The 26,540-nt window shown below is 37.2% G+C and overlaps 1 protein-coding gene and 1 pseudogene across 2 annotated transcripts in view; both read right to left on the reverse strand.

The window, feature by feature from the left end:
• EPM2A (EPM2A glucan phosphatase, laforin) overlaps nucleotides 1-26,540 on the reverse strand; it is a 107,991-nt gene that overhangs the window by 64,095 nt on the left and 17,356 nt on the right. For both annotated transcript variants that reach the window (XM_023254472.2, XM_045058169.1), the window contains exon 2: nucleotides 3,985-4,159. In XM_023254472.2, coding sequence (XP_023110240.1) covers nucleotides 3,985-4,159 — 175 coding nt within the window. The remainder of the gene's footprint in view (nucleotides 1-3,984; nucleotides 4,160-26,540) is intronic.
• On the reverse strand, nucleotides 20,840-23,671 carry LOC111560561 (annotated as a pseudogene).

The following is a 26,540-nucleotide window of genomic DNA, read 5'->3' on the forward strand; positions in this document are numbered from 1 at the left end:
AGAAAGAGAAATCAATAAATGGACTCCATTTACAATTGCACCAAGACCATAAAATACCTAGAAATAAACCTAACCAAAGATGTAAAAGATCTGAATGCTGAAAACTTATGAAAAAAATTGAAGAAGACACAAAGAAATGTAAAAACATTCCATGCTCATGGATTGGAAAAACAAATAATTGTTAAAATGTCAATACTACCCAAAGCAATCTATACATTCAATGTAATCCCAATCAAAATTGCATGAGCATTCTTCTCAAAGCTAGAACAAACAATCCTAAAATTTATATGGAACCACCAAAGACTCTAAATAGCCAGAGTAATGTTGAAAAAGAAAAACAAATCAGGAGACATCACAATCCCGGACTTTATCCTCTACTACAAAGCTGTAATCATCAAGACAGTGTGGTATCGGCACAAAAACAGACACATAGACCAATGGAATAGAATAGAGAACCCAGAATTGGACCCACAAATTGCATGGCTAACTAACTGCTCTTTGGCAAAGCAGGAAAGAGCATCCAAGGGAAAAAGTCTCTTTAGTAAATGGTGCTGGGAGAACTGGACAGCAACATGCAGATGAATGAAACTGGACCACTTTCTTACACCATACACAAAAATAAACTCAAAACAGATGAGAGACCTAAACGTGAGACAGGAAACCATCAAAACCCTAGAGGAGAAAACAGACAACAACCGTTTGACCTCAGCCACAGCAACCTCTTACTCAAGGTGTCCCCAAAGACAAGGGAAATAAAAGCAAAAATGAACTATTGGGACCTCATCAAGATAAAAAGCTTCTGCACTGCAAAGGAAACAATCAACAGAACTAAAAGGCAACTGACAGAATGGGAGAAGATATTTGCAAATGACATATCGGATACAGAGTTAGCATCCAAAACCTATAAAGAACTTACAAACTCAACACCCGGAAAACATATAATCCACTGAAGAAATGGGCAGAAGACATGAACAACCACTTTTCCAAAGATGACATCCAGACGGCCAACAGACATATGAAAAGATGCTCAACATCACTCCTCATCAGGGAAATACAAACAAAAACCACCCTGAGACACTACCTCACACTGGTCAGAGTGGCTAAAATTAACAACTCAGGAAACAACAGATGTTGGCAAAGATGTAGAGAAACAGGAACCCTCTTGCACTGCTGGTAGGAATGCAAACTGGTGCAGCCACTCTGGAAAACAGTGTGGTGGTTCTTCAAAAAATTAAAAATAGAACTACCCTATGACCGAGCAATAGCACTACTAGGAATTTATCCAAAGGATACAGGAGTGCTGATTCATAGAGCCACATGTACCCCAATGTTTATAGCAGCACTTTCAACAATAGCCAAATTATGGAAAGAGCCTAAATGTCCATCAAATGATGAATGGATAAAGAAGATGTGGTTTAAATATACAATGGAATACTACTTGGCAATGAGAAAGAATGAAACCGTGCCATTTGCAGCAACATGGATGTAACTGGAGGGTATAATGCTAAGTGAAATAAGTCAATGAGAGAAAGACAGATGTGATACATTTTTATTCATATGTGGAACTTGAGAAACTTAACAGAAGATCATGGGGGAAGGGAAGGAAAAAATAGTTACAAACAGAGAGAAAGGGAGGCAAACCATAAGAGACTCTTAAATACAGAGAACAAAATGAGGGTTGATGGGGAGGGGGAAGGGGAAAATGGATGATGGGCATTGAGGGTTGCATGTAAGCAATGAATCACGGGAATCTGCTCCTGAAACCAAGAGTACAATGTATACACTGTATGTTAGCTAACTTGACAATAATTGAAAAAAAATTTCCTATCTAGTTCTGAGATGTTAAATTTAAACAGAAAATGTGATATTCAACAAAAACAACAAAAGATATAAATCCAAGAGGTCCAAAATCCATCTAGGGAAGGTTTTTAATGATACAACAAAAACAATGAAGGAAGAGAAATAATCAAATAGTAGAAGAAAATCCCTTAGAGCCTAAGACACGACTCTTCAGCAATTGTGGTCCAGGAAAAATGAAAAATAACTCATAAACACATCCTCATTAAAGGTCAGAACATCTCAACAGATGCTTCTTTTCAGTTCTCTTCTCTGGATCCTCTTCTCTTTGATCTCCAAATTGTATGGATCCACGGGCTTATTATTTTCCCTTATTTTCTTTTTCTCTGCTATATTTCACTCATTCACTAAATGATTCCATCTAAACTCATTACTTAGAAGTCACCCAGATAATGATAACCCCAATTTTATCTGTCCACTCCCAACCTCTCCATAAACATCCAGATATCAAATTGATTTCCTTTCTGCAATCTAACCTACATTTCAAATGTAATATGCCAACAACAGAATTGTTATCTCAATCCATACTCTAGTCTTCTCATCTCGTCTTCCTCATCTCAATACACAGCAATACCATTAATCCAGTTCTTCAGACCATAACGCCATAAGTCATGCTTAACTCCTCTCTTCCTCATGCTCTGCCTCCAATCCATCGGCAAGGCCAACATCTAGCATGGATTTACAAGAATGGTGTGTCCAAGAAGAACATGAATTCCCTAATACCATGATGAAATGTTATACTCATATTACCACTCACAACCCTGTTTGTATTAATTATATCTCTCATTCAAAGCAATACAGTTTTTTTTATGTTTTTTTATTAATTTTTGAGAGAGAGAAAGAGAGAAGAGAGTGAGCAGGGGAGGGGCACAGAGAGAGGAAGACACAGAATCTGAAGCAGGATCCAGGCTCTGAGCTGTCAGCACAGAGCCCAATGTGGGGCTCAAACTCATGAACTGTGAGATCATGACCCAAGCTGAAGTTGGACGCTTAACCAACTGAGCCACCCAGGAGCCCCAAAGCAATAGTTTTTAAGAAGATGAGAATGTCTCTCTTTGTCTATGATACAAACACTGCATGATCCACAGTAAATAGTATTTACATGATATTTTAAATGTTGAATATTGGTTTCCATTTTTAAATCATCAAACTATAAAAGACTTACTTATATTTAGTAAATGAAGTGTAAATTCTATAAACCTCGAGAAGGTGAAAGTAATGCACAGTAGGAGTTAACAGGCGGAAGTAGATGTGGAAGAAAATATGGGGACAATAAATCCCTGACTTATCCAGTAGGAAATCAAGAGGCACTGTCAAAAACGTATGAGTCGAGAAACAGAATTTTTATGAAGTCAAATAACAAAGGAATTTTTTAATGAGCTGGTAGGGATTGGCAGCGGGGAAAGAGAACAAATAGAAGTGAGCTAAATCTCTCTCATGCCACAGATAGGAAATAATAGCTATTTTTAAATTGATACATTATATGAATTGATAACACGATAGGAATATTATTTAAGACTTGGATTTAACCTCCAGAAAAACTAACCATAAAATCATTGGAAATAATTACTTCTGATGAGTGGAAATGAAGGAAAGTGTACTGAACCTTACTTTTTAGTTAGCAGCCTCATTAGTGTTTCAATTTTTATTATGGAAAATATTGCTGGCCTAACAATTACATACACAAAAAATAAATATATTATTAAATAGTATAGCAAATGATCACATCTGATCTAGTTTTATGTCTGTATTTACACATGTTTATCTGAATAAAACTTTATAAAGAGACACCAGTTTTTGTTTCACTGTTGGTCAGTAGCATAAAAGATATACATGCTGGTCTAGGATCCACTATGTAAGTACAAAGATTGGCCAACTACAGTCTGGTCAAAATACATTGATGCCAGTTATGTAATTAATAAAAGAATTCTATAAAAAGGATCCTTCACATCTAGAACCAGAAAAGCTCACACAATGATTCACTATAATTTATCTCCTTAAAGTACTGCAGGCCCACATGCCTCCCCAAAGGGAGACACTGCTGCTTTGAACACAGTAAACACTTCCATTGTCCTAATACTACCTCTCGTCCTACTTCTATGCTTATAAACATGGCACTATTTTTACCTTGAATAATGCATGGCTTGGTGGCCTGCAATATTAAAATAGAAGTCTGTTGTGTGCTTCATCTCATTGGTGTGCCCAGTGGCCTCAATCCAGTGTCCTATTGGGAGACAATAAACACCATCCACCAAGTTGTTTTCATTATAAGTACAGCAACGGTCGTGGTGAGGTCCATTGCCTGGAACAAGAAGAAATGACAAACAGAGAAATTAAATCAATGTTTTGCTTAAACAGCCACAAAGTAGCTGATGCAAAATTAATAGGAAGAAGAAAATAAATATAAAGCTGCTTAATCTACACATTTCAGTATCAACAAAAAGGCTACAGTGAGGGGAGAAACAGAAAAAAAATTTGTAGAGTTACATATGAATTTCAGAGTTCTGTGCTCCCTTTGAATAAATGCATATTTCCAGAAGCATATTAACTCTCAGACTTTTATGGTTACCTCTCACTGCCCTAACTGCCCATTGTGAGTCATTTTGCAGCCTTTTTATCTTTTGGTATGCAAATTTATAACTAAAATCAGCAATAAAGCATTTTAGTATCATCTCAAACAAATGAATTTTTTTAATAAATACATTAATAAATAATGAAACAAATGATCACATCCAACCTACTTTGCATGTAAATCAGTGGTTAGTACTATTTTCAGATGGGACACATAGCATCATAGAGATTAGCTACCTTGCCCAAGGTCATAAAACTAGTAAATGCAGCACCAGTAGCAAACTGATACTCCTAGTCCCCCATCTTTCAGGCCCCTGTTCAGGACCTTCATCCTGTTTTCTACCTACTTCACAAGCACCAGCACCGCCACCTTCCTTCCATTGAGTAAACCAAAAGAGACAGAGGTGGAAGAACATGTCTCTGAAAACACTATTTGTCTATATCACATTCTGCCCAGTATCTACTACACTAGTAAACAGATCCTTTATTTCTATGAAAATTACAATTCATACATTACTTCTATTCATCCTTCTTATGTGACCACCCTATTTCAAATCATGCCTTTCCTTAAACAACCTAGTTTCCATATATTGTCTTTAATAAGAAAAACATGTAAGCAAAATAAACATAGGAATAAGTCACATTTGTTACAAATATGAAAATCTGACTCATTTGTTCTTTTCTCTCTCTTACAAAACATTTTACCTAAAGTTATTTGGCATAAAATGTCAAAAACAAAAAGTCCTTAAGTCATTGGGCAATTCTTTGGGATATAATTCCCCCCCCCCCAATCCAATAGAAGGTACAAGACAGCTCCTTTAATAAATCATCACTGATCTTCTTAGATCAGACTTCTCTTTTTCTCTTGATGACTACAAGGCACTACACCAATTTCTCCTTTACCCCTGATATTTAATAGATGAGAAACAAACCATACTAGCAGCCCCATTTCTAAAAATATATCAAATAGAAATATAACAAGAGTAAAAAATGATATATAGAGATACATGTATTAACAATACTATTTTAATAGCAAACACTCTAAACTATGTAAGTTCATCTATTCATTTTTCCACAAATACTTACTGATTGTCAAGTACACAATCCATACTATGCTAAGTCATGTTAAGGATTTGGGTATTTACTGTAAGAGCAATAAAAAAAATGAAACATTTTAAGTAGGCTGGTAACATGACCAAATTTTTATTTTGAAAGTATCTCTCTTGTTACAGAGTAAAAAAATAATTCAAATGCAATGAGATTAAAGCAGAAAATGTCCATTTAAGAAAGGACTTCATTAGCCCAGGCAGGAGATGATGAAAGCCTGGAGGTAGAATAGGGAAGGAGTGGGCAGATTCAGGAAGGAAAAGCCACAGGAATGGTGGATTAACTGGGTATGGGAGGTGAAGGAAAAAGGGAAGCAACAATGACTCTAGGCTTCTGGCAAAGATAACTCAATATATAGTTGTACCACTCATTAAGATGTGAAATCTGTAAGAGGTTGGAAGGGAAGATCACTAGTCTGGTTTTTGTATGGGGCTTGAAGTGCCATTTAGATACAAAAGGAGCTGTCACATGCAGAGTTGGCATAATTGGTTTGACACTCAGACCAGAGATCTGAACTAGAAAAATAAGCTTATGAGTCATCGAAGTGGCAACTGAGGCAAGGAGATAGATGAGTGACAAAGAAAAACAATATTGATGTAGAAGAAAAGGTTTCTAGAACAAAGTCTGAAAGCATCCCAACATTTAATAGCTAGATAGAGAAGGATAAGCTTACAAAGGATGTACAGAAATAAGTTGGAGAGAAAGACCAGGAGTGAGTAAATGAGGTGGAAAAACATGAATAAAACTGTAAATAGAGACTAAAAACTGGGTGAAACTGGGTCTGACTGTTAAAGGTAGTTACATCTGGAGAATGGAGTTGGGATGGGGAGGACCATTTTACTCTAAATTATTGTGAATTCACTGGATTTGTCACAGAGCACAAGTATTACTTTTTGGTTTAATAAAGGAATAATACCTATGGCTCCCACTGTTCAGTACAGTAGACTTACAACAATTTAAATATTACAAATTAAATAAAAACAATTATTCAGGAGCTCAAATATACATAAATTAAAATATTCAAGAAAAATTATTTACATAACATCAACCACCTCATCCCTATAATTAATTTTTGGAAATACTCATTTTTACACACACATGTTTCAGGAGAAGTAACAAAACATTTCTATTTCTTTCACCAAGAAGGTATCAGTGGAGGCCACTAGAAAGCTGGGACTCCCACCATACTCAGTGGGATGGGTAACAAGGCAGCACTCCCACCCTCCTAATGGAGAGTGTTAAAGGAATCCAGTTAAACCCAAAGATTTTAATAAAATCTAGAGTCACATTACATAATTCTCAAAATGGCCACATTTCAACAGAAAGTCATTCCTTACATCAAATATCACAAAGATCTCAAGCTAAATAAAAATTTTAAATGCTTGAAAGATGCCAACATCAAAATGACAGAGATGTGAGAATTATCTGAAAAGGATTTTAAATTTCAACAACCCATTAGAACACATTTGAAACAAATGAAAATATTAGAAAGTCTCTGCACACACACACACACACACACACACACACAATAGATGACGTAAAGAAGAACCAAATGGAAATTTTAGAACTGAAAAATATAACAATTGAAATAATAACCTCAGTGGATAAGCTCAAGAACACAATGGAGCAGACAAAAGAAAGAATCAGCAAGCTGCAAGACAACAGAAATTAATCAATCAAAGCAACAGAGAGAAAATAGACTGAAAAAAAGAACAGGTTTAGAGACCTGTGGGACAGCTGGGTTGTTTCTAGGTTTTGACTATAATAAATAAAACTACTGTAAAATAAATAAAATTGCTGTATACACCTAACATTCATGCAGTTGAATCCTGAAAAGAGAGGAAAGTGTGTGGCTGAAAAATTCTTGAGAAAATAAGGTCTAAAATCTTTCCAAACTTGCCAATAAACATAAACTACAGATTCAAGAAGCTAAGCAAATTCCAAACAGGAAAAATAAAGAAATCCATGCCACTACATATCATAATTAAATTTCTGAAAACTAAAAACAAAGAAAAAATCTTGAAAGTAGCCAGAGAAACATAACAATTTAGGAGAACAATTCAAATGTGAGTAGGCTTCTCAAAAGAATGGCTAATAGACGATCTATAAACAGAAAAGAAATCACTGAACATCAGGAAGGATGAACAGAATAAGCAAATATAGGAGTAAAAACAATAGACTTCCCTTCTCCTCTTGAGTTTCTAACAAAAATTATAATGCTACCTGATATGGTTCTACATGTATAGAGAGGAAATATTTAAGACAATTCTATAAAGAAGGGGAAAAGGATAAAAAGGAAGGTAAGATTTCTCCACTTTATTCAAACTTGCAAAATAATGACACCATCAACTATAATAAGTTATGTATGTATGATGTATGTAAATAAAAATAAAATTCTAAAAAATGTTCAAATATGTACTATACATGGCATATAAAGGTAGGAAAAACACATGGGGAGAAAAAAAACAGAGAAAATTAAAATGAAAAAAATAAAATGACAAACTTAAGTCCTAACATAACCAATAATTACATTAAAGTTAAATAGGCTAAATACACCAATTAAAATAGAGTGGCAGAGTGGACTTTAAAAAAAAAGAACCAATTGTATGATATCTAGAAGAAACTCACTTCAAATTATATACAAGATGGAAAGTAAAAGTGTTGCAAAAGATATACCATGTAAATATTAATCAAAAGAAGGCAGAAGTGATTATGTTAATATTATATAAAGTAGAACCTTCACAGCAAAGAAAATTACTAGAGATAGAGAAGGAAATTATCTGATGTTAAAAAAAACCAATACTACACTGTTTAACTAACTTGAATTTAAATGAATAAAAACAAATCTTAAGTATCAACCTATCAAGAAGCTATAAGAATGTACCAAAAAATAGAGTTGCAAAATATGTGAAACAAAAACTAAGACCATTAAATGGAGAATAGACAAGTTGGGAATTATATTGGAAATTTCAACACTCTCTCTCAACAATTGATAGAAAAACTAGGAAGAACATCAGCAAGGAATAAAATAACTCAACAACACCATCAACCAATGGAATTTAATTGACATTTATAGAACACACCACACAATAATAGCAGAATGCACATTTTCAAGTGTGCACAGAACATATACCAAGCTAAATCATATCCTGGACCATAAGATAATCTCAAAACTTTAGAATTAAATCACACAAAGTGTTTTCTCTGACCTCAATAGAATCAAACTGGAAATCAATAATAGATAATGGGAAAATATTCAAATACTTGAAAACTAATCAACATATTTCTAAATAATCTATGGGTCAAAAAGGAAATCTCAAAGGAATTAAAAATACATTGCAATGAATGAAAATTAAAATAGTATGTATCAAAATACTATGTGTGACATAGCTAAAGCAGTGCTGTGAGGAAAATTTATAGTCTGAAAATGCATACAGTAAAAATAGGAACAGTTTCAAATCAACTATCTAAGCTCCCCCTCAAGAAATTATGAAAAAAAGAGCAAAATAAATCCAAAGCAAATGGAAGTAAAGAAATAATAAAGATAAGAATGGAAATCAATGAAATTAAAAACAGAAAAACATTAGAGAAAATCAATGAAACAAAGAGCTGGTTTGTTGAAAAGATCATTAAGACTGGCAAACCTCTAACAAGACTGGCAAAGAAAAGTGAGAAAAGGCACAAATTACAAAAGAAAGAAAAGGGAGAGAAAGAAAGAAAGAAAGAAAGAAAGAAAGAAAGAAAGAAAGAAAGAAAGAAAGAAAGAAAGAAAGAAAGAAAAGAAAGAAAGAAAGAAAGAAAGAAAGAAAGAAAGAAAGAAAGAAAGAAAGAAAGAAAGAAAGAAAAAGAAAAAGGGGACAGGAAGGAAAGGGAAGGGAAGGAAAGGGAAAGGAAAAGGGAGAGATGTCACTACAGACTTTGCAGGCGTCAAAAGTGTAAGAGAATACTATAAAAACTAAAACACACATAAATTTGACAACTTAGATGAATTGGACCATCGTCAAAACACAAATTACCACAACTCACTGAATATGAAATAGGTAATTTGAATATTCCTATAACTCTTAAGGATACTGGATGCATAATTTAAACCCCCCAAAAAGAAGTTTCAAAGCCCAAGTAAGTGGTTTCAATGAATAATTCTACCAAATGTTTAAAAAAGAATCAATACCAATTCTATGCAATCTCAACATAGGCATGAAGAGAAAGAAAGAAAGAAAGAAAGAAAGAAAGAAAGAAAGAAAGAAAGAACTGTCCTTATTTGCAGATGACATAACTGTCTAGAAGAAAACCCCAAGGAAACAATACTAATTAAAAAAAAACTTCCTAGAATAAGAGAGTTTAGCAAGATCATATGATATAAGGCAATTATGCAAAATAAACTTTATTTCTATATAATAGCAATGAACATTTGACAATTAAAATTAAATACAATACCATGCACTTAGGTATAAATCTAAGAAAAACATGTACACAATTTATATGCTTAAAACCACAAAATGTTAGAAAAGAAATCAAAGCAGATCTAATAAGTGGAGAAGCATACCATGTTCATGGATTGGATAACTCAACCTCTACATCTGATACAAAATTAATTCAAAATGGATCATGGACTTAAATGTAAACTTTCAGAAAAAATTAGGGGAAAATGCAATATTTAGGGCTGGACAGAGTTCTAAGACTTCACACTAAACACAATCCAAAAAGGAAAAATTTATAAATTTGATTTCATCAAAATTATATACTTTTGTTCTGCAAAAGACCTTGTTGAGAGAAAAACAAGACAAGTCCAGATTAGAATAAAATACTTGCAAACCATATACCCAACAAAGGACTATATGTAAAATATTAGAGAACTCTCAAAACTCAACAATTAAGTAACAATCTAATTAGAATATGAGGAAAAGACAAGAAGTGGCAGTTCACCAAAAAAGATATACAGATGGCAAATAAGTACTTGAAAAGATGTTCAACATCACTAGCCTTAAGGAAAATTCAAATTAAAGCCACAATGAGATATCACTACACACCTATAAGAATTTTTTTTTATTTTTATAAAAGAAAAAATAGGACATCAACTTCTATATACAAAGCTGGGAGAAATTGGATAACTCATACACTGCTAATGGGAATGTAAAATGGTACAATCACTCTGATAAAATGTTGGCAATTTCTTTTAAAAATTAAACTTGCAAGTACTATACTACCCACCTGTACTCCTGGCATTTATCTCAGAGCAACTAAACTTTCTTTCACACAAAAACCTGTAGAAGAATCTTTACAGTAGTTTTATTTATTATGGTCAAAACCTAGAAATAACCCAGATGTTCTTTAGTGTGTGAATGCTTTAACAAATTTGTGATACATCTATACCATGATTAGCCATAAAAAGGAATGATCTATTGATATGTGCAACAACCTAGGCAAATTTCCAAAGAATTATGTTAAGTGGAAAAAATGCCAATCTCAAAAAGGTATACATACTCTAGGATTTCATGTATTTAACATTCCTGAAATGAAAACATTTATAGAAACAGAGAACAGATTAGTGGTTGCCAAGGATTGGGGAGGGCTGGAAGGTTGGGGAGGAGGGGGAATGTTGTGGTAATGAAAATATTACCACTGAGGGAAACAATAAAAGTTATACGGGATCTTTCCCTATTACGTCTAACCATCGCATGTGAATATACAATTACCTCAAAATAAAAGTGAATTATCATTCCAGATTGGAGCTGGTCATTGCCAGTTATTCATTAGCATTAATTTAGTGTAAGTAAACATACAAATAGCTCACTAAAGTAGGATAAACTAATATGTTATTGGCAGAAAAGTGGGAAAGGATTGATTTAATGAACAATAAGCACCTGTTTCCTGGGACCAAATTTGGCTATCATGTTATTTGTTCATCAAGGCAAATTTGGTAAGCTAATATAAAGTGAATAAATGTGAAGGAGTAAGACGCCTGCTTTCTGACACTCCAGTAAAAACCAGAGAAGAAACCTCAGAATTTAAAATCATAACACATTACTTCAAATAGTTCTACCAGTTTGAAAGTTCACGTTAAAAGACGTTTATTCTTTACAAAGTCAAAAGTTTTGAAGTTATATTAGATAAGCGAAAACTATTTGGATAGTGTAGTCTACTTAAGATTAAAATTATAATTATTATGCACATGTTATTTTATGTGAATCTATCCTCTTTGGAATTTGACTACTTTGAAGTTTTTATTTCTAGCACATGAAAATAAATTCTGAACCTAACACATTAATCTCTCATTTTAGCTAGTAATTCACCCAAATCAAATCTCTCTCATGCCCCATCTGTTACTACCTCAAAAGTTATTGGTGCATAAAGTTGTACAAACATGGTATAACCATTACCAACTCTTCAGCATTTTGATATTCTGTTCTTACAGCACAAGTAAAACAAAATAAAACATAAAAAGTCTTTTTGTTCAGCGAATTGCCTCTTTAAGAGTGGATCCTGTTCCAGTTGAGCCCTTTGATAAATTGCAATATGCAATGGTAGAAAATAGCTGAGTTGGGGGCCAGTGGTGGGAGACAGCTGAACTGCCTCATAGACTAGAGGACTCAGAGGCAATCAAAGAAGAGGAGGGGGGTGGGATGTAAAGGTTAAGAAGGAAAGGTAAAATGGAGAAAGAGGAAAGAGAATAGACAGTTCAGGGGAAAGCTACGTAAGGTAAAGTGGATAGTCAAAACAGGTTGGTCATGAGAACACCAAAGGGCAGTTAAAGGCAAGCATTTTAATATTATTTTGAAGTTGTTTGCCCTCCTGTAACATCCCTCTCTTCTCTTCTTCCTCAACCCTCAAAATTATCTACTACATTCACACATGAATTTCTTATGTGGACAGAAAGAAGACAGTCCACTAAGAAAAATTTACTTAAAAACTGGATTCCTCGCCTACATTGAGTTCATGTAAAACAGGGCAACATAAGCAAGGCCACAAGAAGGTGCATCTGCTAAGCAGAGCAGAAGCAGGAAAGCAAACTCAAGGATGACCATGAGGATGTAAACCTTCCCTGCTTCCACAGGCATCTTAGAGAGGTTCCAACCTCCCAAATTCACAACAACAGGGATTGGATAGAATCTGTAGTATATATGGGGGTGCCTGGGTGGCTCAGTCAGTTGAGCGCCCAACTCTTGATTTCAGCTCAGGTCATGATCCCAGGGTCATGGGATCAAGCCCCATGTTGGGCTCCATGCTGAGCATAGAGCCTGCTTAAGATTGTCTCTCTCCCTCTGCCCCTCTCCCCGGCTCACGCTCTCTCTCTCTCTCTCTCTCCAATAGATTAAATAATTAAATAAATAAATATCAGCACACACACACACACACACACACACACACCAGAATAAAGTGTTAAGATATAAAACAATAAGATCTAATAAGAAAATGATACATAATACAACACTTACATAGAACATTTTTACTTACAAGATTTTTGTCTTAGTTCATTAAAGAAATGCACAAATCTTAAGTGAAAAATATAAGTAGACAACATTTCATGCTATTGGCAAAAATAATGTTATTTGGCTAATGAAAGCTAGGAAATCAATGACTACCTGGGGATATGAAGAAATTTCTATACTAACTCAGGCACACAGAAAAAACCTCATTCCTGTAGAACAATATTGCATTAAAATAATAGGAAGTTCATACAGTTAAGAGTGCCATACCTATAGTTAGAGCTGAAATAACATCTAAGAAAAATCCAGTAAAAAGCAATCCAACAAATTCAGGGAAGAACTCCAAGGGTTTTGATTAAAAATGATAATAACTCCAAACACAAAAAAGTGGCCCACTTAGCCATGATAAAAAACAGGAGTTAGACTTAGAGATATGAAAACGCTATTTGTTAAGGAGGCTAGAGTTTGGAGAACCAAGAAAGAAAATATCAAATGTGACAGGATGATTATGGTAATGAGTCAAACATCTGGCTCAGGTATGTATGTATGTGTGTGTGTGTGCACACGTGGGCACATGTGCATGTATGCACTTGTGTGTGTGACTGTCTTTCAAAGTAGAAAACTGAGGATTAATTATGATTCCTATTTTTATGGCAAATAGTAAGTTGAAATGTGGGGTACATCAATATCATCCTTTCTGTATATCTGGACATACAAACCTGTCCATTCCTTTTAGTCAAAAATGAGCCACTCACACTAAGACGTTTACTTGATGGAACTACAAGTCAGCAGGCTCATCCCTAACCTCTGCACATAACAGATCTGGCCTCACTCATAATCAGACTTAAGACCATTCATATATGCTTCCAATCCTATGAGATCATCAACAAAAGTCCTTGAGACAGTTGTTTAGTAGGTGGGTATGATGTGTTGGTCCCTTCAAGGTGAGCTTGAGGTATACAGAAAAGGGGAGCAGCAGGAGTGATTAACAAAGCTCAGCCTTGGGCCCACTCCCTGCCAAGCCTCCAGGGGGGGACCTTTTAGGTAAAACTCCCAGAAGAGTCTTGACCAGTTCCAGCTAAGACTTTAAGGAAAAAAGTTAACACCTGCCAAGCCATAGAAAGCCGAAAACATTACAAGGGAAAACTTCCATGATTATAGAAAAATATAGGTGAAATGGAGGCTTACATCAAGCTCGGTTGAAGAAATATAACAGAAAAAAAAAAAGAACTTACAGAAAAAGAAAAATTCAATAGTTATTTTCTTTAAATATTTACTAATAATTTAAGAGCTCCTTGTTATGAACTAAATTATGTTTCCCCCAAATTTGTATGTGGAAGTTCTAAAACCCCAATGCGGGCTGTATCTAGATATAGAGCCTTTAAGGAGGTAATTAAGGTTAAATGAGATCATAAGGGTGAGATCCTAAACCAACAGGACTCGTGTCTTTACAAAAAGGGGAAGAGACACCCGAGATCTCTCTCCATGCACATATAGAGGAAAGGCAGTGTGAGGATACAGTGAGAAGGCAGCCAACTGCAAGCCAGAAAAAGAGTTCTCACCAGAAACCGAATTTGATGGCTCTCTGATCTGGGACTTTCAGCTTCCAGAACCGTGAGAAAATAAACCTCTGTCGTTTAAGCCACCAATCTAGAATATTTTGCAATAGCAGCATGAGCAGACTAATGCATTCATACCCAAGAAATATCCTAGAGTTTAATACATATCCAAGTATTACTGAGAGCTTATGTATCCAGCTCTGTGGTAAACTGAGGTTGAAAAATGAAATTTAAAACATGATTCCCGATGAATGGACCCTTGTTAGTTACACAAAAGTTACACAAAGCAATTAGTGAATGAAACAAAGCTACCTTAAATTATGAAAATAATTGTAAAACCATATGACAAAATACTAACACATAAACGAAATATTCAAGAATGGCAAACAGGCTTCCTTTCCAATGCGATTTTCAATGTATGGTGACTGAAATGTTATGTTAAGATATATTTTAATGGGCAACTGGCCCACTGGGAAAGAAAACTATGATGGATTTATGATGTGTACATGGATGTGGAAGACTGAAAAGTGGAGACGGCTGTATCCGTGTGGGCCAGAATTACCAAGAAAGGATTTGCAATGGAGGGGATGGCTCTCAAGTTGTGACTGACAACAGGGTATGTTCTGGATACATAACAGAGAGGACAGCAATGTATGAATGAGTATGATTCAAAGCAGGAAGTAGATAACAGCAACAAATCTGTTTATTCCAGTGGGTAGAGTGACAACACAATATAGACTCAGGGGGTTGATCCTACTTACCAAATTCTAAAGTAAGTACAGTAAAACAACTGACTTGAAAAAGCAGAGAACAGAACTACCACTTCTCTAGCCATTAGTTAAGAACTCAGATTTTTTTCTAATGCAGAAGATTTACACTAATTAGGGATTCATGATGATACACACATCTCAAAATGGGAAGCATCTCAAGGATTCAAGCCTCTCTTGAAAAGTATCCCAAACAATGGCATAACCAGGCAATTATACTTCCATTTAAATTTAAATATAATAACAGAGCTCTCCTTCTTATAAAATTTTTAGGGAAAATCTAAAACTAAGATTGTTATTAATAGGCTTGACTCAAAGCACCAAGACTGAATTATTAATAATTCATTCAATGTGATGATAGTCTAGAGCAAAGCCAAAAGATGTGACCATCTGATTTGAAGTGATCAAATCTTTTGGTAGCTAATTATGCCTTGACTCAAGGGATTAAACAAGCAGATCAGCATATTAAAATGCTCCATCTCTGCATAATTGGATATATTTTCTGGATATTGCATTTACTTTCTGTGTCACATGCAGAGATGCTTATTCATGTGTTTAATAAATTTTTTCTTAATTGCTCTAATAATTTTTAATGTTGATTTTCCCACTGTCATTTAAACAATTTTTATGGTAGTGTCTAGACTTTTGCTGTTTGTAAATTGGCAGGTCAATTTTTCTCACCATAGCACTCCCAGAATTGAGTAGAAATTTTATCGTGTTTCATCATCTGAACACAAATCCAAGTCACTCTAAAAATAGAGGAAGCATCTATATTAGTATTAGACTCCCTATATAGAAGAATATGCTTCCGACCAGATTTCACCCCTTTGTTTTTCATAGCTCCATGCCCACTACAAAAGCTCCTGGGCCACCTCGTGTACTTTAAGACAAATAATGTTGAGGCAGACGGTGATAACCTTCCCTAGAAGGCACATCTCAAGAGTGTGAACATTTAGATGCAAAGAACACAAAATAATCATATTCACCCCAGGACTCTGAAGAACATTGAGGATTATTTTACATTTAACCTCCTCCTAACCAAGCAGACATGCATTTTAGCGGTTCCATAGTAAGTAAATGTTTGGCATAAAAATCTCTCTTCAATTAAGATTTTCTAGAGTGTCAATCAAATGGTTTAATAAAGTATTCCCTGATCTAGTTCTGAAGTGAGAACCATCTCTAGTGGCTTTGTGTTTTGCTTTCCTCCACAGAAAAAGTATTTTTTGATATTACGGAGTTGATGCAAACATCATGCAGCCATGACTCTAGTTACTGGAAAGAAACTAGACGTACAGCTAACTGAAATAGCAAATAGAGTGGTCAAATATAATTTTTAAAGACAAAATTGTTTCTGAAATTGATAAACCACAGTGTTTTCAATGTGATATTAGTGAGATATTACAGGCTGTAAAAAATAAAAGAGGGCCAATCAGAGACATTATCTTAGAAGTTACCATAGCTATAAACATAAACTACGTCTGTATTAAGAAATAGTTGAAGAAGGGTTTTGCTGGTCTCCGGACTTTGTCTGATTCCAAGCAACAGAAAATCTGACCAACAGGGACTTCAACAAATACAGGTCTATCTCTCTCATACTAAGAGGCATAAAGCCAGGCAGCCCAGAACTGATGTAATACCAATGCTTTTTGACTGTCCGCTTTGCCACCCTTCACACATTGATCTTGTTGTCATACTTGTCACCTCATGTTCAAAGGCTGACCCCTAGGCATCACGTCCGGATGGACACTCCACTTCCCAGTCATAAAAAGGGGGAGGGACCTAGGTTCCTTTTCATGGGAAAAGTGAGAGCTCTCCTGGGAGCCACACCTAAAAAACTTCTTGCATCTCATTCACCAGAACTAGATGACACAGCTCTCCTGAGACCAACTGCTAGCCCTGGGGGGATAAGAGAACCACACAGATTAAAGCACTAATGATTCATCCCAGTGCGCTCAAGACAAATCAGACAAAGCATGGGGGACAAATGCTAATTAGGCCACTGATAGTGGCTGTGATGGGCTTGAGCATGTATGTCATCTTTTCCCAGCAAACCATTTTGGAAAAGGAACCACGTTGGTTTAGGTATCACGTGTCTCTACTTGATTTTATTCAAAAGTACCCAATGCATTACATTTGAATTGTAAAGTATTTTTAAATAAGTCAACAGTAAAATTGAAAGCATTTTAATGCACTTTACAAACTTGAAAATTGCCCAAAAGACAGAGAGAGAGAGGAACAGTCTGTTTGTCTAGTTCTTGATATGTTTGGTTCGTAGAACCTCTTTGCTATAACACAAAATCTCCTCCTGCTTCTAGCCATACACCTTCTCCATCCCTCCTATTCCAGCTTTCCTGTGGGCTGCCCTGCCATCATCTCTTATAACCTTCTCTTTCCCCTAACTAGCCCTGTCCTCACCAAATATACCCTTCTTCAATATTCAATCTTCAGGGCACTACAATTTGACATCTGCCCTCAACACTCCACTAAAAAGACTTGAAATGAAGTCATCTCCTGTCAGATTCATTTTTTATCTTTCTTTACCTGCCTATAGCATTTAAAGATAGTGACCACTCTCTGTTTAATCTTTCCCCTGTTGGCTCCATAATACTCCTCTTCTGAAAGGCAGTATATTAGAACAGTTAAATGCATGGGCTCATGATCCAGACGGGGACTCCATTCCAAGTTATATGAATTCACCATCTGTAAACAGGAATGAGAAATCCCTTTAAGCAATCTGTGCCTCCATTGTCTCATTTGTGAAAAAGGAATCCTGGTACCAGCTCCCTCACAGGGTTGTTATGAGAGAATTCCATTAGATAACCCATTCAAAGGATTTAACATAGGACCTACCACAGCTGGTGTTCAGTAAGAATTCTTAACTACTATTCCTCTCATATCCCTTCCAGTCCTTCTTGTCAGTTTGCAAACTGTAGGCTGACTTACAAAACAGATGTACTCCGAAAAGAAGTTCGTATCGTTTTAACAACAGCTTTGTCCAGACCTATATGTTTCAAGACAAAACTATAGTAACAGTGACTCCACATGGGCTCATGTGTTCCAAAGACAGGACCACTGAGTTTTTCAACAACCCACTTAGTTTATAAATGCTGACCAATTTCTGCCCAAATCATGCCAGCTTCTCCCTAAAACTAAAATTGAAACATCCAAATCTTTTCACTTTGAATTGTTCCCAAGGCAAATTTCTCTTAGTTCTCTCTGTTTAAAAATAGCTCATTGGTGCAAATATAAGACTTGACTTTTATTTTCTTCTTGTTGGTTTATTCCTACTTTGGTGACTTCAAATTTTGAATACTGCTTCTCTCAAACAAAATAGCTACTATCTCGCCCAGTTCATCTCTTACCAGGAAACTCAATAAGCATGAGTCCTAAATTACTGATATAAAGATTTAGCAGGAAAGGATCTAGAATAAAGTGACTTGTAAAAAGCCACTTGCACTCACCCTCATGTTCTACTGGTTCATCAGTCAGCTGTTCAACTAGCGTGAATCCACCTAACTTGTCTATTAGCCAGCCAGTCATTTTCCAATTTGCAGGCAAAAAAATTGGGAAATTTTTCTAAAATTCTTTACTGAAACTAAGATGCAAAATTCCTCCATTTTTCCCCTTGTACAAATGAGGATTATTATTTGATGAGGTAAGACTTCTAAAGCAATTTTAAAGCTCCTTAAAAATATGTAACGATGGCGAAATATCAAGGTGGGTTTTTTTTTTTATCTTTTTGTGAGTCATAAGTCCCTTTGAGAATCAGTGAAAAGCTATGAATAATCTTCCTCAAAATTAAAAAAAAAATTAATGTTTATTTATTTTTGAGAGAGAGACAGAGAGACAGAGAGAGAGAGACAGAGCATGAGCAGGGGAGAGGCACAGAATCGGAAGCAGGCTCCAGGCTCTGAGTTGTCAGCACAGATCCTGACGCGGGGCTCGAACTCATGAGCTGTGAGATCTGAACTGAGCCAAAGTCAGACGCCTGACTGAGCTACCAGGTGCCCTTCAAAAAATGTTTTTAAATGCTCATGCACACAGTGCATACAGCTTATCATTATTATGTATAGTGGAAAAAGGAATTGTGCTTTATAATTATGGCCATCAGAGAAAGAGATGAAATTTTCATTAACATATCAATTCAACTTTAGACATAAATTTTTTTTAACTTATTCTTTTTTTTTTCCTCCCTGAAAACAGCAAAGATCTATTTGGCACAAAATTTAAATTAAACATCAAGAATCACCATTTAAAAATGAAGATTTCTCTATCGACATCAAGTTTTATAAACAGTTTTTCAACAGCCTAATTTTTCCAAAGCACCTAGCTGCTTTCTCTTGTACATACAGAATGTAGTCTTTGCGGACGTATACAAATCATGTTGACGGTCTCTTTACAAGTGAAAACTAGCATTCCACCATGTTGCTAAAGAATTTTTACTTTTTCCATGCTACAGAACAAGACTACTCCAGGAGACCTAGCCTGCCACTTACATTGAAGCCTCAATATTAACGGAAGTCAGCAAGGAATCACTTACCAAGATTTATAAGGGTACTTGTCTTATTTAACTTATCTTGTAGAATTGATTCTCTAAGAAATTCTGACACAAAGTTAACTGGTATGGAACCATGATAAAGTGTTTCTCAAACACGTCATAGACATCAAAGGAATCTGCACAACAACTTTATGATCTTATGATACACAGGATAAAATAAGCAAGCATCCATGATAATATCAGTCAAAAATGTCCAAATGAGTTCATTTAAAAAAAAAAAAAATCATTGTTAAAGCATTCACAAAAAAAGCCAGTGGCAAGATTTTTATAGGTGATTTTCAACTGGTTTTAATTACCTACATCAAAGTAATTTGCTTACATCTGAACAAAATTAAGCTATCTAACACTTCCTCCCAAATGAAGCAGAAGTTCTGGACAAACCTCTCTCTTACGGTGACTGTCCTCACATTTATGTCATTAAATCTTTTTTAAATGAATGGTGACTGTTTCTCAGAATTCTTTTGGGAGATAGGGAGTACACAGGAGGAGAAAGTGGAAAGATAAATTGGGGAGATAATGAGATTGTGAATAAATTCTTTTTTTTTTTTCCTGAGATTATATACAAACTATAGAATTATAGTAGAGTACAAGTGAAATACTGCCACCCAGTGGAATTATAACATAAATAAAATCTTGAAATTTGAAAAGACTGCAAAAATTCCCTATCAATTTTTAATTGGAATGATAAAGCTTAGTGATTTTCAAAGTACTTTCAAATATATTATTCCTCAAAAATAAAAGTCCAGGGGCGCCTGGGTGGCGCAGTCGGTTAAGCGTCCGACTTCAGCCAGGTCACGATCTCGTGGTCCGTGAGTTCGAGCCCCGCGTCAGGCTCTGGGCTGATGGCTCGGAGCCTGGAGCCTGTTTCCGATTCTGTGTCTCCCTCTCTCTCTGCCCCTCCCCCGTTCATGCTCTGTCTCTCTCTGTCCCAAAAATAAACATTGAAAAAAAAATTTTTTTAATAAATAAAAAAAATAAAAGTCCAGTGGGACAGACAGCAACTGTGTAAGCACATCTTTTCCTAAGTCTGAGGTTCTAGTGGATTAAGTGACTTGACAGAGCCCTATGTTCACTAGAGCCCAAGGATGCGCTCCCAGGTCAAGGCTGCTTACACCACGGAGCCCCCCTGAAAGACCCTCTGCCTACTCTTGTCCAAACAAGAGTTTTGTCTTCTTTTGTTTTGTTTTTTCTCTGTGTCCCAGTTTTTATGGTTTTGCAGGAGAATGCTGGACATGAAACATAATTGCAAACATTCAGCTGTGCAAAAGAGAACAGTGCTTAAGTACAAACGGAGACATGATTCTTAAATTAAATGCTTAAACACAACTAAGGTCCCACAAGCACCTGGACTCTAGGGTCAGTGTGGCGGAACTGCCTGTGGACTCACGAAGAGGTCCTAAATCCCCTTCCCACCCCCAGCCTCCACAAACAATACATGGAATCTGGTGCCAATCGTCCATCGCAAAGAGCTCCTTTTAGAACCTTCCCCAGTCCTCTATACGTGATCTGGCCGGGCAAGGACACTGGAATTTCTCGAATATCAGTGGTCCCTAACATAAGTATTCTACGTGATGGCCTTGGTCCCCGTGTCTGGGAAGCACACCGCTATGACTTTCTTCAGCTCGCGTACAGAACCAGCACAAAGGCGCACCCTGGCCCCCAGGACATTGGACCATGTGCCCTTGAATAAGGTTTTGCCCCCTTCGTCATGGAAGGTTTCCACCAGCAGTCGAAGGTCCCCTGGTATGTAACGTCAGCTCCTTTGTGCCCCCACCGCATCATCACCCGCAGCTGCACGGTGTCGAAGGGGCAGGAGAGCCCACCTGCCGCGGCTGTCACGGTCTGGGGGTGTTCCTGGGGCCTGGGAGCATGCCTTTGGCTGGGTCGTACACGCCTAAGTAGGCCGCCGGGTGGACGATGGTGATGCCCCTGCCCCGAGACACTGAAGCCGTGGTCCAGGCCCCGGTGCCTGGTCATCTTTACCAGACAGTCCCCTAGGCCTTTGAACTCCTGCTCAGATTTCCCCATGTCGGCTGCCACTTGGGTTCTGGCAAAATCCAGCGCGGGGGGGGGGGGGGGGGGGGGCGGGGAATGAAGCAGAGGGAGGTGGCTCCAGGTGTCCCACCTGAGGCCAGATCACCGGCAAAATAACTCCAGAAGTGCGTGCGCTTGTCCACCCCCCTCCCCCCTCCAGGAAGATCTGGTTGTACGTATCCCGGAAGGCCAGGTTGAGGGCGTGTGTGGGGAAGTAGCGGATGACGTTGGCCAGGTCAGGGCAGCACGCCCTGCTCCTTGGGGATGCGCACGATGCAGTCTGCGATGCCCTTGCACCGCTGGTTGGGGGCAATCTGCTCTCACCTGCAGCAGCCACTGAGCCCGCTGATCAGGGTCACGGCCGTCTTAGAGATGGTGGCAGTGAGGTCTCCGGCCAGGAAGTATTTCAGAGAAGAGAAAACAGAGACTCGGCGATTATCAAAGCTTCTCAAACATCTCCAAGGGGTCTTGGGAACATAGCTTGAAGAAGTACTCCATACTGTCATGAAAATTCTTGGAAGACTTGTATTTTTCCCTTAAAAATTCCTGTGAGATTTGTGCTCTATTCTGTATCATATGCATGTCTCCTTCAACTTGAAATAATGTTTTTGTCCCCCTGAAATGTCTTTTAGACACTGTTGCTTTAAGACAATAGTGTATTTCTATTATTCACTAGTCCAGGACCACACTGAAGATGAGAAGACAGTTTTAGTATACCAGTTTGAGACACCTGGAAAGTACCTTGCTCAAGTTCATTCATTCATCAAGTATTTAATGAACACCCGCCAAATGCTAGGCATTGTTTTAGATCATAGGGCATGCTATGATAATAAACACCTAAGTTATCCGGTCTCCTAGAAGAGCAAAGGTTTATTTCTTGCCTGGGCTGGAGTTCACTGTGGATTGGCTAAGCAAGGGCCATTCTTCACATTTCATCATCTTCAGGCTGGGATCATCAGACAGAGTAGTCACTATTTGGAACATCAATAGTAATCTCTTGGCAGAGAGAAAGGAGTGTGGCAAAGCAATAGGAAGTGACACACATCATTTCCTCTTATATTTTATTAACCAAAGCAAGCCATATGACAAAGATATTCTTCTTCAACAGAGCAAAGAAGAATAATTCACCCAGAGGGAGAGGATGTGAACACTGGCAAACAATTAACAGTATGCCTCACCCCACCTTTTCCAAATATGCTGAGGAAAGGTGGTTCTGGGTAACATAAAGGACAGAGGTCAGATCTCTCAGTCTGCCAGATGGGAATTCAAGCAGTTTTACTTAAATGTTAAAAGAAAGGGTTATCATAGAAGGCCAAAGGACTTGGAGTATGTAGATGTCAGACACATGAGATCTACACGAGTATGTATTAGACAAGTAGAAACGTATTTTGAACGTTTATAACTCTGATTTATGGTCCCAAGTCCCAGTACTGATATAGTACTTTATCAGCACAAAGTCCTGAAAGCTGCCTGTTTCTACTGCAGGATACCACATCTGATCAGAAGCAGTATGGCAGGGTTGCTCAATGTACCTATACATAAAACCATAGCCATGGAGGTGGGAGTGGTACACAAATTATATCCAGGATCAACATGTCAGGGTTGCCTAACTCAAATGTATGTCAAACCCACAACCAGTTGAGTGGGGCAACAGAGCCAGTACAGGCACTAATCGTATACAGTAAAACCTTGGTTTTCGAGCATAATTCATTCCAGAAACATGCTTGTAATCCAAAACACTTCTATATCAAGGCAAATTTCCCCATAAGAAATAATGGAAACTCAGATGATTCGTTCCACAACCCAAAAATATTCATATAAAAATGGTTACAATAGGGATACCTGGGTGGCTCAGTCAGTTGATCGTCCAATTTTGACTCAGGTCATGATCTCATAGTTCATGAGTTCAAGCCCCACATTGGGCTTGCTGCTGTCAGCTTGTCAGCACCAGGTCTGCTTTGGATCTTCCGTCCCCCTCTCTCCCTGACACTCCCCACTCATGCTCTCTCAAAAAAGTAAGAAAAAAACACTTAAAAATGACTACAATACTGTAATATAATACAAAATAATAAAAAATACAAAATATAAAGGAAAATAAACAAATTAACCTTCACTTAACTTTGAAAACCTTCGTGGCTGCTGTGAGGGAGACGAGAGAGGAGGGTTACTGTGTAGGACAACTTTCTCTATCACTCACAGAAATCACTGCTGTCTATCGGCCCAATGGACTCTTTTTCTTTTCTCGCAACGTTAACAAGGAATCTATCCAACGACATTTGTTTTTGCCTCCTTTTGAGGATTTTGTGAAAATGTGACATTGCATTGTTGTTGAACAGATTCATTGCTCACACTACTACGGCCTTATTCAGGTGGTGCTTTTCTACAAAATTTGGCACTGTTTCCCACATTTTACATATCTCCCTAATCTCATTTGAAGTAAGGGATTCGTCCGCTTTTTTCTCCTCCTCCTCTGCAGACAAGATGCAGATGTGGATTTCTTATAATATCTTGCAATTTCAGCCACTCGCATACCTCATTCGTACTTCTTGATGATTTCTTTCTTAACTTCCACTGTAATCATCTCCTTCTTCTTACTGCCTTTCTTTTCAACCTTTTTCTGCATGAGGGCCATTGTACACACTCTCATGGATGTTGACTACAGTACAGTATTAATAAACTCTTGCCATATACTGTATTTAATGTAACTGGCAATAAGGCAGCAAAGGGTCTGTATCTGCAGGCAGCCTGACATAGAAGGAAGCAAAGCACTCCTAGCTTACTCTTGTCTGGAAAAGCAAAGGACGGTCCATGGGTGCTTTTAAGTGACAGAAAATACACTAGTGCCAGTTGTGGGCACCTTCCAATGTTCTGAAAAATCACTCATTTCTGCCTAACACTGCGGCCTGAGACCAAACATCTGAGCATGGGAGATGATCACTCACAATCCCACAGAGAGAGAGAGAGAGAGAGAGAGAGAGAGAGAGAGAGAGGCACCTTCCAATGTTCTGAAAAATCACTCATTTCTGCCTAACACTGCGGCCTGAGACCAAACATCTGAGCATGGGAGATGATCACTCACAATCCCACAGAGAGAGAGAGAGAGAGAGAGAGAGAAAGAGAGAGAAGGAGAGAGGGAGAGAGAGAGAATGAGAACCAGTGGCTCAGTTGTGATCATGTGACATTCAGCATCACATACTACTCATATTGCAAGACATCGCTCATTTATCAAGTTAAAATTTATTAGAAATGTTTGCTCGTCTTGCAGAACACTCACAGGACAAATTACTTGCAGTCCAAAGTTTTACTGTATATGACTAAAACTATGTGAGTTCACTAAACTGTGTGCTACTATTTTCATAGCTCCATAAGATCTCCAGTTGGAAGACTGCATAGTATTCCTTCCTGTTGCTAATGCTGGAAGGTTGAGCCTCTGACCAGAAGCTCTAATGAAAGCCTTCATACTGAGTCCAACCAACACGGATGGCCTCAGCAGCTGCCAGAGAAAAAGAAAGCAATCTGGCCTACAATGCCACCAATGGACCATGGCAGACACCCCATAGAGATTAAGATACTAATCCCCTGTATCCCTAATCCAAGGAAATAAGTATATGCCTGTATGGGTGTTGTACCTTAACCAGAAGGTTTGGTTTAGATAGATTCAATAATTTTACATCATATAATCATTTGTATTTAAGAACTGTATCATAAGTATAAATTATTTGAAGAAGCCGCCTCTGATTTTCATATTATTCCACTAAAGCCAATGGAATAACGTAGCATGGTTCATTGCAGATCTAAGACTGCCACAACTGTGACAGAAATCCAAGAAAAGCGATAGCATTATCAAAGAGTTACATGAAATGTTGGGGGGAAATAAAGAGTCTGGGTGGCTGGAACTCTTGATTGTTTTCAGCAAGTGGCAGGAGTGCAGACAAAAGTAGATAATTGACAGATTGTGAGGAGCCTCAAAGGTCATAGTAAGAAGTTTGGATTCATTTTGTAGGAAATAAGAAATCATCAAAGAATTTTTAATCATAGATGTGACACTATCCAATTTGTATTTTAGGAAGATAATCCTGGTAGCAGTGTGGAGGAAGGACTGAATAGAGAAGGGACACAAAGGAGTTAGATCTTGTAAAAGGCCACTGAAATGCCAAGAAACCAAACCATAACAGAAGCAGTAGGATGAAAATAAAAAGAGGTGGCTGGGGGTGGGGTATGCGTTGAATGGAACTATTGCAACTTGAAGAATCCCTTACAGTGGTCTCCCAAACCACCTGGTTTTCAAAAGTACCTTGGGAAACTGTAAAATTCTTATTCCCTGGCCAGTCTCAGAACTATTAAATCAAAATCTCTTAAGGATGTAGACTAGGAAATGCTGGTCACACCCCAGGGGTTCATGATGTAATCAGCCCAGCCTAAGAAGTTATGCTTGTACAAACTTACTTAAGTGACTGAGCTAGTGTCTTTAAATCATGAAAGTACGAATGAAGAATGTATAATCAGTTACAAAGAGCCCCATATTGTATGGTTCCATTTATATGAAATGTTCAGAATAGGCAAATGAACAGAGACAGAAAATATATTACTGCATTTGCCAGAGGATGGAGGAAGGAGAAATGGGGATTGATTTGTTGTGAAAATGTTGGAGAATTAATGT

The sequence above is a fragment of the Felis catus genome, chromosome B2 (genome assembly GCF_018350175.1).
Source record: "Felis catus isolate Fca126 chromosome B2, F.catus_Fca126_mat1.0, whole genome shotgun sequence".
In the NCBI taxonomy this organism is placed as follows: domain Eukaryota; kingdom Metazoa; phylum Chordata; class Mammalia; order Carnivora; family Felidae; genus Felis; species Felis catus.